The sequence below is a fragment of the Hylobates moloch genome, unplaced genomic scaffold (genome assembly GCF_009828535.3).
Source record: "Hylobates moloch isolate HMO894 unplaced genomic scaffold, HMol_V3 SCAFFOLD_13, whole genome shotgun sequence".
In the NCBI taxonomy this organism is placed as follows: Eukaryota; Metazoa; Chordata; class Mammalia; order Primates; family Hylobatidae; genus Hylobates; species Hylobates moloch.
Window position 1 is genome coordinate 10,748,491 of NW_026652288.1, and position 14,627 is coordinate 10,763,117.

Below are 14,627 nucleotides of genomic sequence, written 5' to 3' on the forward strand. Positions count from 1 at the left end.
ACTATAGGCCCGCGCCATCATGCCCAGCTAATTTTTGTGTTTTTAGTAGAGATGGGGTTTCGTCATGTTAGCGAGGCCGGTCTCGAACTCCTGACCTCAGGTGATATACCCACCTCAGCCTCCTAAAGTGCTGGGATTACAGGCATGAGCCATCGTGCCTGGCCTCTTCAGGTAATTTAAAATACTAACATATAAAGTAGTCTTAAAAGGAGGTAAAGGTTGCTATAAAATGCATGACACGCAAAGAGTACACCCAACATAGCAGTAGCTCTCACCTATTACTGAGACACATCTACATATAAATATCTTACAATGTGACTCTCACTGACATTTAGATAAGTTTTTTCTTTTTTTCTGAGAGAATAAGGGTGACGGCAACTGCATCCAGAAAGTTGTGTAATATACAATTTATCAATGATATAATTTAACGAGATACTATTACTCTTAATTCTGAGAGTGACAAATCATTTTAGTCCTTGTAAGTTTATAGTTGTATTTTATTTTTGCTTTTATCCATGGCATAACATTTTATAGGAAGTCAGGATGGCTGAAAAGTAATTTGAGCATATATGTCTATATTATAGATACAGTGTTGGCTAATTTTTCCTGTAAAGGGCCAGACTGTAAACATTTTGGCTTTGTGGGCCACACAGGGTCTCCGTCACATATTTTTCTTCTTTTTTTAAAACAAACTTTTAAAAATGTAAAAATTATTTTTGGCATGTAAGCTGTATAAAACCAAGTCACAGTCCCTTCTGTAAGTGGATGAGAATAAAAGTATGGACATTTCTTTTTTTTTTTTTTGAGACAGGGTCTTGCTCTGTCGCCCAGGCTGGAGGGCAGCGGCCTGGCATGATCTCGGCTCACTGCAACCTCCACCCCCTGGGTTCAAGCAATTCTCATGCCTCAGCCACCCAAGGAGCTGGGATTACAGGCATGCACCATCACGCCTGGCTAATTTTTCTATTTTTAGTAGAAACGGGGGTTCACCTTGTTTGCCAGGCTGGTCTCGAACTCCTGGCCTCAAGCAATCTGCCCACCTTGGCCTCCCAAAGTGCTGGGACTACAGGTGTGAGCCACTGCAGCTGGCCAAAACTATGGACATTTCTAATGGCTTTGGTATAGTAACAATAATCAAACAAAGGCATATGAAGTGTTGAGCCTTAAACTTGCAATAAGACTATTCATGTTAAAAAACTAATAGAAAATTATAAATTCAATGTACTATAGTTTTTAATAAAAAACTCTTTTGTTCTTAAACATTGTATAATTATCCTTAGTATTGCTTGAGGAATGGAGGTCTGGGGTAAAACAACACTTTAAAAGTTCAGTATTTGTTAAAAAACATCTTTGACTACATCAGAATGAAGGAGTTCTATTCAAACGAAGGAAGGCATAGATGGGTAACACAATGGAAGATGATATCAGCAATATCTATGGAATCACTATCTAGATTATATAAGCAATCCCTGTACATGAACAAGAAAGCAATTTAAAAGAGTTAAAAGATATAAACAGGCAATTCACAAAACAGAAATGACTGACAAATATATGAAGAGAGGTTTGTCATCATTAGTTACAAGATTAACATAACTGGTCAGGCACAGTGCCTCACATCTGTAATCCCAACATTTTGGGAGGCTGAGGCAGGAGGATCACTTGAGCCCACGAGTTTGAGATCGGCCTAGGCAACATAGAGAGACACTGTCTCTATGAAATACAAAAAAATGAACCAGGCACGGTGGTGCATGCCTGTTGTCCCAGCTACTCAGGAGGCTAAGGCGGGAGGATCCCTTGAGCCCAGGGGTTTCGGGCTACAGTGAGCTATGATTACACCACTACACTCCAGCCTGGGCAACAGAGGAGACCCTGTCTACAATAACAACAAAAAAAGATTAACGTAATTTTTACAAATCTTATTTATTTTTTTCTTGGCTAACTTAGTCCAATAAGATGAATATAATTGTTTAAAGATATTACTGTGTATCAATGGAACTGGTAACCCTTAGAGAACTGAATAATAAGTGTTAGCAAGGATATGGGGAGACAAGATCTCTCATGTACTGGTAGTAAGAAGTTACAAACATTCACAGCCATTCTGGAGATCGGGCAATTCTTTCTTTATGTACCCTCTGATGTAGTAGTTTCACTTCTACGTTTATACTTAGAGAACCCCTTGTCAGCATATACATGGGACATATATAAAGATGTTCAAGACGGTATTGTTGTTAGCAGGGATTTGGAGGTGACCTAGAAATCGAACATCCAAGGAATAATAAGGTAAATTGATTGATAGATACTATGGAATACTAAGCAGCAGAAAGAAGCAATGAACTAACTGACATTTATCAGGGAGAGATATAAAAACAATGCTGAGTAACAACAGCAAACAAAATAACATCTATATCAAGATACGGTTTATACCAGCTAAGAACATATATGTACACTATACTAATAATCTGCAAAAACATATGGCAAACGTATACTAGCTATCTATTAGGGAGAGGAAAGACAGAATGAGACAGAAACTGAATGGAGGAAAATATAAAATAAAAGCCAGATGAGGCCTTCGTGTTGACTACTCACGACAATAAACTATGAACCAAGGAGTATAATTAACTCAACTGTCCATATCTGAGTTTAAAAACAGTAAACAGTGCTCACTTAGGCAGCACATATACTAAAATTAGAATGATACAGACAAGATTAGCATGGCCCCTGCACAAGCATAACATGCAAATTCTTGAAGCAGTTCATATTTTTTAAATTTATTAAAAATAATAAATGAAAATAAATGGAAGTAAAAATAGTAAACAAAATTAGGCCATGTTTCACTTTGCCTTATAGACAATTTAAGTATTTGCTTACATGCTTACACAATTATTCTGTAGGTACCATATTCTATCCTGTTCCCCATATTCTCCTTCTCTACACCTTTCTCTCCGTAACCACCCTTATCCTCCCTAAAAACATGTGGTATGATTTATTTCTCTGTACCCTAGCCCCAGAAGTTTTTGGTTTAATGAAAATCGCAATACATTCATGGAAGTACAGCACAAAAACATATTCTCTTATGTATAGCAGACATAAGTTTAGCATTCTATTAGGAAATTATTTCATACTTCATTTTCATTAAAGATAATTTGCACTGTTAATCATTTCACACTATATTATACCAAATACCACAAGAGGGAGCTTTGGGTACAATAAAAATCTCCACCTATTAAACACTGATTAAGGGTTGCGGAGCATAATAACAGACTCTATCAAAAAGACCAAAAATATATAGAGATGTTAAGTTCTAGCTGGGTAGATTAAGATAGACAAAAATGGCCCATAAAGTATAGCACACATTCTGACTATGTGAGGAAATTATGGACATTATGACATTAAAGAATGATCAGTCGGGTCAGGATTATCAGAAGGAACCTTAAAGCCGAGGTAAAATCTGAGATGAGCTTAGAAGTTGGAATGCTGATGAAAGTAGAATGATCAATAAAAGTGAATGTCATACAGGTGGCATGAATAAGTTAAGAGGTAGAGAGAAAATTACCTTAACTCAAAATAAACATTTGACTAGGTAACTACCAAGAAATAAGATTAGCTTTATAAGCATACTGGAAAGTTATAAAAAACATACAAAAGATGAAATACAGTTTGCTGTCAATATATATTAACATTTATAAGTCGACTCCTAGGTCCAACAGGGTAATACAAAGGAAACAGAACCCGATCCCTCTCCATCAAGAATTACTTACTGCACACTTACAGACAAAAGGGCAAGATATATAAATTTTACAACCAAAATAAATCAGTATCATAATTAGCTATGAGGTTAATGCCACTGAACCTATTAATCATAATATGAATTGTTCAATAGGTAAAGCATCGCAACAGATGATGTTCCCAAATTTATTCTGTGTGGTTGATGCAGAGGGAGTGAGTAGGAGGTTGTAACATAAATTTCTTTACTTACTTTTACCTCTTCTTTTAAAGAAAAAAAAATGCAGAAATAATAATGGTGGTGAAAATACCTATTTACCTTAATTTAGATTTTGTGTCCTTCTTCACCTAGATTATACACATGAACCGGTTTTGATTGATAGCAAATGCTTGTCAACAGTCTATGAGGAAGATAACTAAGTTAGCTAAGTTTTTATTTCTCTTGATAAGTACTCAACAGCTACATAAATGATTATAAAAGAAATGTTTTAAGTTGGTTAAGGAAATGTTTTAAGTTGGTTATATGTTGTTTGGGTGCTATACAGTTATGAAAACTAAATTTACCTTTGTTCAAAACTATGAAGACCTGATTTAAAGTATTTCATTTATTTCTGTCCCTCAAAACACTATCGTTTTAAATAATTTGCTTACTTACTTCATCCATCTTCATACACGTGCCAAAATCTGCTAATTTTAGATGTCCATGTTTATCCAAGAGCATGTTGTCAGGCTTCACATCTCTGTGTATTAAACCCATGGAGTGTATTGCATCCAGAGCAAGAACAACTTCAGCAGTGTAAAATTTGGCCCATTTTTCAGGCACATCATAATTACTCATAAGGTTTACAAGGTCTCCACCAGGCATGTACTCCATTACCATGTACAGATACCTATCATCTTGAAAGGCATAAAAAAGCTGGAAAACAAAAGGAAAAGGAAAAAATTTTAAAAACCCAAACCAAAAACCATAATCAGAACAAAAATTTAAAAAACTATTATTACTATTGAAAAAGGCAAACTATTTCATAACCAAAACTAAAATTTATGAGATCTTTTATTTTAGACTAAGGCATATGTAACGGATAAACACTATCAGACAAAATTTTTATATGGGTACCTTATTCAAGCATAAATGAGTATTTCCCCTCATGGAGAACACAATACAAAAGAAACTTTAAATAGAACCACTTAAGAAAAGAAACAAACAGGAACAAGGAACATTAAAGGTGAAAGAATGACAGAAGAATTCACTAATTTAAAGAAAACAGCTTTCTGAACAAACTACTGCACATAACTCACACAGAAAAGAGCTGAGGAGGTAGGAGCAATTTAAAAAAATCTAGAGATACTAGATTCAACGGATACAAGAAGAGGGAATAAGCCTCATATCAACGTCAAGAATGAGTCACTGGTAGCCATATTTGGAAGAGGCGAAACTCTTCTCTCCCTTTCCCCATCACCTTGTTCATGATAAACAAGAGACATTCAGTGTACTGAGACTACAGCAGTAGCATTGGGACCAGAGAAAGAAGATACCAGTCCAGGTTGCTACTGGCCCCCCAGAAAGACAGAGAAACCACAATGTCTGAAAAAAACCTATCTGTACATTCTACCAAACAGTATGTCACACCCCTCCCAGAAACAAGCAATGCAAACACAAGTCTTCCACAGACAAACAGGGAAAAGATAAAACTAAGAATCAATATTTGAGAAAAACCAACATCATGAAATAGAGAAAACAGCAATTTGAGAAACAAAAATAATACTCAAGGAAATGTTTAATAGGACAAACTGAAGACAGCTTTAAAAATGTAAAATTGACCAGGTGTGGTGGCTCACACCTGTAATCCCACCACTTTGGGAGGCGGAGGCAAGTGGATCACCTGAGGTCAGGAGTTCAAGACCAGCCTGGCCAACATGGCGAAACCCTGTCTCTACTAAAACTACAAAAAATTAGCCGGGCGTAGTGGCAGGCACCTGTAATTCCAGCAACTTGGGAGGCTGAGGCAGGAGAACTGCTTGAACCCCAGAGGCGGAGGTTGCAGTGAGCCGAGATTACACCATTGCACTCCGGCCTGGGCAACAAGAGCAAAACTCTGTCTCAAAAGAAAACAAAAAATATATGTAAAATCGATACCCTCAAAAGGGTAACAGATGTCACATCAATTAAACACTAAGCTGATATGAGGACAAAAAAAAAAACCCTGAAGTCTAAGAATTCACTATATGACTGATGACAGACAGATTACAGTTAGAAAACTGAGAAAATGAATGTTCTCTGAACACACTGAAGGAGTAAGAGATGAAATATAGAGCAATGTCAGAAAAGCACCAATGTCTACCTAAAAGCAGTTCTAGAGAGTATATAGACTAGAACAACAAAGGAATAGAAAACAAAAATTTCTAGAAATGAGTAAAGTTAAAAATCTAAGATCAAGAAAACCTCTAAATGAAACTGATAATTTACACAGCTAGGGCTAAATTTTCAGAAATCCAAGAGAAAAATCCTGTTTCCAAAAAATGCCATATATACAAAAACATAAAATCATATTGGCAACAAACCTCTCAGCCAACATACTGAATATAAAAGGCAACATAGCTATATCTTCAAAGTTTTGAGGGAAAATAATTTTGATTCTAGAATATGGCAGACAAGAAAACAAAGGAGATGACAAAAAAATTTTATAATTGACAGACCCTTTTCAAAAAAATTATTCGAGAATACAGTTTGACAAAATGAAGAATAGCTGGGCACAGCAGTGGCTCATGCCTGTAATCCCAGCATTTTGGGAGGCCGAGGCAGGCAGATCACCTGAGGTCAGGAGTTTGAGATCAGCCTGGCCAACACGGCAAAACCCCCATCTCTACTAAAATTACAAAAATGAGCCAGGAATGGTGGTGCATGCCATAATCCCAGCTAATCGGGAGGCTGAGGTGGGAGAATTGCTGGAACCCGGGAGGCAGAGGTTGCAGTGAACCGAGATCGTGCCACTGCACTCCAGCCTGGGCAGCAGAGTGAGACTCTGACTAGGGGGGAAAAAAAGGAATAAATCCAAGTAAGAGGATTATGTGAGACATAATTTTAAAATGGAAGGCATCAGGATGAAGAGAAGGAAGAAATAGTAAAGCATGATAAGGCTGGTTACCAAATTGCGAAAGTGTGTGTGTGTGTGTGTGTGTGTGTGTGTGTCTGTCGGTGTACAACATGTTGAAATGATTAAAGGAAATATGCAAATAAACGAAGAGACCACCTCATGTACATGGATTGGAAGAATCAATATTATCAAAATGGCAACTCTCCCCAAATTGATCAATGCAATTCAATGCAATCTCCATCTCAATCCCAGTGGGTCTTTTCCAAAAACCAACAAGCAGGTCCTGAAATTTATTTGGAAATGCAAAGGACTCAGAAAAGCCAAAACAATCTGGAACTAGAACAAAGCAGGAGGACTTACATTTCCCAATTTCAAAACTTACTACAAAATTACAATAATCAAGACAATACTGGCCAGGCACGGTGGCTCATGCCGGTAATCCCAACACTTGAGGAGGCCTAAGTGGGAGGATGACTTGAGGCCAGGAATACAAGACCAGCCTGGGCAACAAAGGGAGACTGTGTCTCTACACAAATATTAAAAATTAGCCAGGAATGGTGGTACACCTGTAGTCCCAGCTACTTGGGAGGCTGAGGTGGGAGGATCGCTTGAGCCCAGGATTTTGAGGTTTACAGTGAGTTACAATTGCACCACTGTGCTCCAGTCTGTGCAACAAAGTGAGATATGAGTACTGGCATATGAAAAGATATATACATCAATTGGACACAATTGTATAGAACTGAGAACCCAGAAATAAATCCTTGTATTTATGACCAATAAATTTGTTGACAAAGGTGCCAGGGCAATTTAATGAGGGAAAAAATAGTTTAAAAAAAAAAGTTTGAACAACTGGATAGCTACAGCCAAAAAGATAAATATTTTTAGACCCTTACCTCACACCACAGTCAAAAATTAATTCAAAATGAATTATAGGCCTAAATTTAAGAGTTAAAACTACAAAAGTCTTAAAAAAAAAAGGAGAATATCTTAATGAACCTAGATTAGACAAAGGTTTCTTAGATATAACACCAAAAACGCAACTGACAAAATAAAAAACTGATACATAGTATTTCATCAAAATAAAAATTTTCTGGCTTGAAAGATACTATTAATAAAATGAGAAGATGAACCACAGGTTGGGAGGAAATATTTACAAGTGATATATATAGCATTGGTCATTAGGGAAATGCACACTAAAACCACAATGACATACCACTTAACACCCATCAGAATAGCTATACTAAAAAAGACAGAAAATAGTTAAGTGTTGATGAGAATGCAAAATGGCACAACCACTTTGGAAAGCAGTTTGATAATGTCTTACAAAGTTAAACATAAATGTAGCAAACAATCAAGGATTCCACGCCTATGTACCTACCTAAAAGAAATGAAATATATCCACCAAAGACTAATAAGCAAATATTCATATCGGCATTATTCATTATTCATAATGGCCAAAAAGTGGAAGCAATTCAAATGTCCATTAACTGGTAAATGAACAAACAACATGGAGCATATCTGTATACCGTTTCCACCCCAACTGGGTGTTCTGCAATGCAATTCTGACATTAACCATCAAGGCTTGGTATGAGATCCCACAAGTGAAGAGCTCAGTCTTCCACAAAATTTCCCTCACTTCAGAAATCAGCTGCACTTTGGGGATCCCCAGGTTCCCTACATTTTGGACTTACTGGCTACAAATTCAGGGGTTCCCACAACCTCCTCAGGCTTAGCAATTTACTAGGATGACTCGCAGAACTCAGCATAGTGCTATATTTATGATTACAGTTTTATTATTAAGGATGCACACAGGACAAAGTCTGGAAGAGATTACAGAGCTTCTGCATCCTCTCTGTGTAGAATAAAAGTGCATTTCTCTCCTGGCACCAGAACATCAATGTGTTCACCAACCAGGAAGCTCCACTGAGTGTCAGTATCCAGAGTTTCTATAAGAGCCCCATTACACAGACATGATTAATTAAATCACTGGCCGAATGATTAACCTCAAACTCTAATCTTCCCCCAACATCTCCTTCTCCCTCTCCCAGGAGGTCTGGCAGCTAAAAGCCTTAATCTTCTAATCATGTGTTTGGTCTTTTGTAGTGGTCAGCCCTCATCCTGAAGCTAACAGGAGGACACGTGAGTCACCTCACTGGTTTAACAAAGACACTCCTATCACTCAGGAAATTCCAGGGCTTTTAAAGCTCTGTGCCAGAAATGGCGACAAAGACTGGATATATTATTTATTATACCACACCATACAATGGAATACTATTCAGCACTAAAAAGGAATGAAGTATAACAAACATTACAATGTGGGTGAACCTTAAAAACAGTATGCTAAGGAAAAAGTACCAGATGCAAAAGACAACATATTGTATGATTCCATTTATAAGACCTGTCTAGAAAAAGCAATCTACAGGGACAGAAAGCACATTAATGGTTGCCTGGGGCTCAGAGGGTAATAGGAAATGTCATTGAAGGGTACAAGTGATCACTTTGGGATGGTGGAAATGCTCTAAAATCAGATGGTAGTGGTGGTTCCACAATGCTATAAATTTCCTAAAACTCACTAAGGCATACACTTCACATAGGTCAATTTTATGCTATGTAAATTATACCTCAATAAAGTTCTATTATAAAGTTGTCTTACAAAGGTATAAAAAGTTGCATACCTCAGTAAAGTTGTATAGTTATTATACCTCAATAAAATTAATTTTGAAAACTTAAATGTGCATGTTAAAATGGTAAATACAGCCACTAGAACAACAGAAAAGAGATACCGTATATATTTTCCATCAGTGTAAAGGCAACTCTAAATTTACCACAGCTTAAATACAACTTTCAAAGAATCAAGTTAATCCAGAAATAATAATATAGTTTTATTTATAAGACAGAAAAACTGGAAAAAAACCTGAATGTCCATTAATAGATGAACAGATAAATTGTCACATCTCCCTACAAGGATATACGTAATAAAAAGTAATAAAAGTAATAAAAAGGAATGAAATATTGATATACATCATGGATGAATCTCAAAACAATTTTGTGGAGTCAAATAAGCCAAATAGAATGGGACTGAAGTTAGAGTAGATACTGTAGAAAAGAAGATCCATGAACTTAAAGACATGGCAAAAAAACTATACAAAATAAAGCATGCAAAGAAAAAAAGACTGGTGGGAAAAAGAGTATCAGTTACCTATGGGACAACATCAAGCAGATTACACATGTGTAACTGAAGTCTGAGAAAGGGGATGGGGCTTAGGGGACAGGAGCTGAGACAGAAAAAACATTTAAAGAAATAATGGCCAAACTACCTCCAAGTCTGATGAACTCTATAAACCCGTAATTCTAAGAAACTCCAATAAATACCAAGCAAGGTAAGCCACGCTAATTAAAGTATTGTGTTACTGGTGGCAAGAACAGATAAATGATGCAGTGAGATACAGAACCCCAAAAGAGATCTATGCACAGATGGATAAATGAATGACAACATAAGGAGTTAACATACACCAGTGGGGAACAGAAAGTTTTGTCAACATGTAATGTTGGAACAACTGAATATCCATATGGAAACAAGTAAAATTGAATCCTTAAGTAACACTCTATTAAAAAATCCATTCTGGGCTGATCATAGGTGCTACAGTCTGAATGTTTTGTGTTCCCTCAAAATTCACATGAAATCTTAATGACGGTATAACACCATCATCCTAAGGTGATGGTATTAGGAGAAGGGGCTTTTGGGAAAATGAGTAGGTCATGGAGGCCACTTGAGTCACCTTTTTAGCATAACATGAAGTCAGCCATCATAAATGGGTTTACTGCCCTTATAAAATAGGCCCAAGGGAGCTCATTCACCCCCTTCTACTATGTGAGGACACAGAGACAAGGTGCCATATATAACAAAGTGGATTCTCACCAGACAACAAATCTGCCAGCACTTTGATCTTGGACTTCCCAGCATCCAGAACTTTGGGAAATAAATTTCTGTTGTTTATAAGCTACCTGGTTTATGGTATTTTGTTATAGGAGCCCTAATGGACTATGATACGACAGGTTAATAGGGAAAAAATAAAAGTCAGAAAGGTAACATAGCACAGTATCTTCATACTCTCAAGGTAGGGACAAATTTTAATGAACACAAAAGGCCATTAACCATAAAAGTTTGATTACACTTTTACTGTATTAAAATTATGAATTACTATTCATCAAAACATACTGTAAAAGGAGTCAGAAGTCAAGCCACACAGAGGGTATCAGAGCTCAGGAAGGGAAGGAGGACCATTCACGTGTGAGGATGGGTGCCATGGGATACCAAAGCCCAAGTGAGACAGAGGAGGGATGAGATTCTACCCCTACCTTGACCTTCCTTCCAGCTGATGGCTGGAACTTGAGGAAACTAAGATAAGCAGTATCCCATCCTAAATCTTATCAAGTGCCATACTCAACTGAAGTATGATCTTGAAGAAACTAAAATACACAGCATCCCATCTTAAATCTTATTCAAGGGAGTTAATCCTATCGCCCATATGTGCATAAGACCAGAATGGCTAATCTCTACCCCTTGCCTCCTTATAATACTAAACTTCCCACCCAGGGAGGAGCTTATTCACCATTTTGTTATCATGCCATGTGTGTACTACCATGATTTCTCACTGCGCCTGCACACCTTGTGCTCCACCCTGCACATGTAATGACATTCAAGTATCTCATGCTTATTTATGTCATCATGGTTCTTAAAACAACAAAAAGACCTGTCTTCAGGGAGCCAGCTGAAGAACTCTCTCTCCAGTGCTGTCTCCTTTGTGTTCTAACATCAGCCATGAATAAAGCCTTGTCTGGGACACTTTTTTGCCTCATTTCATTTTCTAGTGCCTGGGATCCTAGGAACCTGTGGTTGGTAACACAAACAGGGTCCAAAGGACATCCAAGCAAAGGGGCAGCCTAGTGGGGGATATTACAGCCAAAAAGGTTGAGAAGTCAAGGGAAGACTGAGGAAATGTTCAAAACTGAAAGAAAATAAATGTGATGTGGTTTGAAACTGGATCCTCCTGCTATAAAAGACATTACTGGGACAACTGGTGAAAACCTGATTGGGATCTGAATATTAATCAGTAATGTATCAATGTTAATTTCCTCATTTTGAAGCAGCATTTTTGGCCCAAATGTAAGTGCAAGGGAAATATCCATATTTCAAAATCTATTTGAACTTTCCAATCAAGGGGCTTCTTCTATCTAATCTTCAATTAGAAATGATTAACCTGTAACTATCAAAAGAAGAATTATAAAATTTTCTGAAAATGCCTTCTCCAAGTGATAAATATGGTAAATCAAAATTATATGCTTGAGGTCAACATTAACAGTCATAAATAATGTATTAGTATGTACTCCTGATATGACAGCATGAAAATGGCACTTTTACTCTGCAGTCTTTCTCCCAAAAACCCATAACCCTAGTCTAATTAATAAGAAAAACATCAGACAAATTCCTACAGAGGAGCATCCACATCCTACAGTATAATTCATGTACTCCTCAAAACTGTCAAGGTCATCAAAAACAAGGAAAGTATGAGAAACTGTCACAGCCAAGAAGAGCCTAGGAAGACACGATAACTAAATTTAATGTAGTATTCTGGATGGGATCCTGAAACAAAGAACACAGGTAAAAATTTAAAAAATCTAAATAAAGACTTTAATGTATCAATAATGGTTCATTCATACATTTGTAATAACAGGGGAAACTGTATTGGAGATACATAGGAACTCTATACCGTCTGCTCAATTTTTCTATAAATCTAAAACTTAAAAAAAACAATCACATGTTAGTGGATAATTATAGTACGTGGCAATACCTAGCTGTGTGAAAGGACATTTTCACAGATGAATATGTAAAATATTTTTACACACCAGCATTAACAGATGAGTATTTGCACTTAATTTTGATGACAGGAAACACTAATTGTGGACCCCAGTTGAGCAAACATCCAGAAAAGAATTTCACTCTTCTCATTAGTAGACCTGTATTTTTAAAATTGTATTTATTATCTCTTGAATTTAATCAATAAAAACTGTACAGAAATTTGTTTTCTCATTATATAAATACTTAAGTAATATCTTCAATTTTGCCTCTTAGGTTGCAAAGCCTAAATATTTACCATCTGGCCCTTTACCAAAAAATGTTTGTAATTCCTGGCATAACTGAAATGAGATTGGCCACGGTTGGTAATTGTTGAAGCTGGGTGAACTGTACATGGGGATTCAATATACTTTTTTTTTTCTACTTTGGGATATGTTTGAAATTTATAATACATTTTTTAAATGGAAAAATATATCATTAGGCTGGGTGCAGTGGCTCATGTCTATAATAATCCCAGTGCTTTGGTAAGCAGAGATGGGAGGAATGCTTAAGGCCAGGAGTTCGAGACCAGCCTGGGCAACATAGTGAGACCCCGGTCTTTACCAAAGATGAGCCAGGGCATGGTGGTACATGCCTGCAGTACCAGCTACTTGGGAAACTGAGGTGAGAGGATTGTTTGTGCCCAGGAGTTTGAGGGTGCAGTGAGCCATGACCTTGTCACTGTACTTAAATACAGCCTGGGCAACAGAGTGAGATCCTGTCTCTAGAAAAAAGAAAAAAAAAAAAGAATTTTTTTCTAGAAAGCTTTGCAAGTTAAGTTCATTCAAGCCTCATGAAATGAATAGTTTATATTTTATATAAACCATACCAAAGCACAGAAAAAAGTAGTATGCTTCCCTATTATGTCTATTAGTCTTACCATAATAAGAAAACCAAGAGCCCATGTTTAAGTAATTAAATTAAATTAAAGGTCAAATCTCATTATGCACATTGATGCAAAACTGCTTAACAAAATATTAGTAAATCAAATTCAGTATCCCACTTTTAAAAATCACATTATTGCAAATAGCATTTACTTTAAATTTTACACTACTTTGAAATCTTTTTCAGTGTACTATAAAAGATTAGCATATTTCATTTGCTTACTAATTTATATTCCTTATACATTAGCAATGAAATTTATATTCCTTATACATTGCTTAATGTATAAAATATAAATTATTATATTATAAATTATGTATTATAAAATTATATTATAAATTTATAAAAATATAAATTATATTTTTAGGCTTAATGTATAAGGAATATAAATTATTAATAAGCATATGAAAGATGCTGGATCTCATAAGTAATCAAGGAAGTACAACTTAACACAGTTAACACCTTATTTCTCAAGCATGCAACTAGTAAAAATTTAGAATAGTTACAATATCAAGTATTTGCTAAAACTGTGATGAAAGAGAACATCAATTGTACAAAGATAATGTAAACTTGTAAAGAAAAATTTTTTAACAAAGCAATCTGGTGCTATCAATCAAAATGTCAAATGTGCATACCATCTGACCTAGCAATCCCAATGCTAGGAATCTATTGTAAAGAAAAACTCACACATGTATAAAAGACAGACCTACAAGCACAGTTAATTACACATCAAGAGCAGCAAATGTTTAAGATAGGTCTGGAGCACCCTGTTACATCACATTGCAAGCAAGCTATCAAAGACTATTAAGGCTTCGTTAAAGGTTTCAGAAACCAACCTCATTCTGATCCCACTGGTCAAAGGTACCACAATTTGAGCATCAATAAGATATTCAAAGGACTGAAACATATCAAACAGGTTTTAAGTCCATGAGTTCAAACTGATTCTCCCCCACAACTGGTCACCCTTATTTTGAAAACTGGTAAATACAATAAAAGAATAAAGCATTTATCCTGTCCTTCCAGTGTGAACT

At 36.2% G+C, this 14,627-nt stretch overlaps 1 protein-coding gene and 1 non-coding gene across 2 annotated transcripts in view; one reads left to right on the top strand and one right to left on the bottom strand.

The window, feature by feature from the left end:
• Positions 1-14,627, bottom strand: part of ROCK2 (Rho associated coiled-coil containing protein kinase 2) — a 166,814-nt gene that overhangs the window by 52,805 nt on the left and 99,382 nt on the right. The window contains exon 5 of the mRNA XM_032172219.2: positions 4,379-4,639. Coding sequence (XP_032028110.1) covers positions 4,379-4,639 — 261 coding nt within the window. The remainder of the gene's footprint in view (positions 1-4,378; positions 4,640-14,627) is intronic.
• Positions 2,657-2,763, top strand: LOC116481407 (U6 spliceosomal RNA). The gene has a single exon (XR_004251561.1). It is a non-coding gene; the product is annotated as a U6 spliceosomal RNA (small nuclear RNA).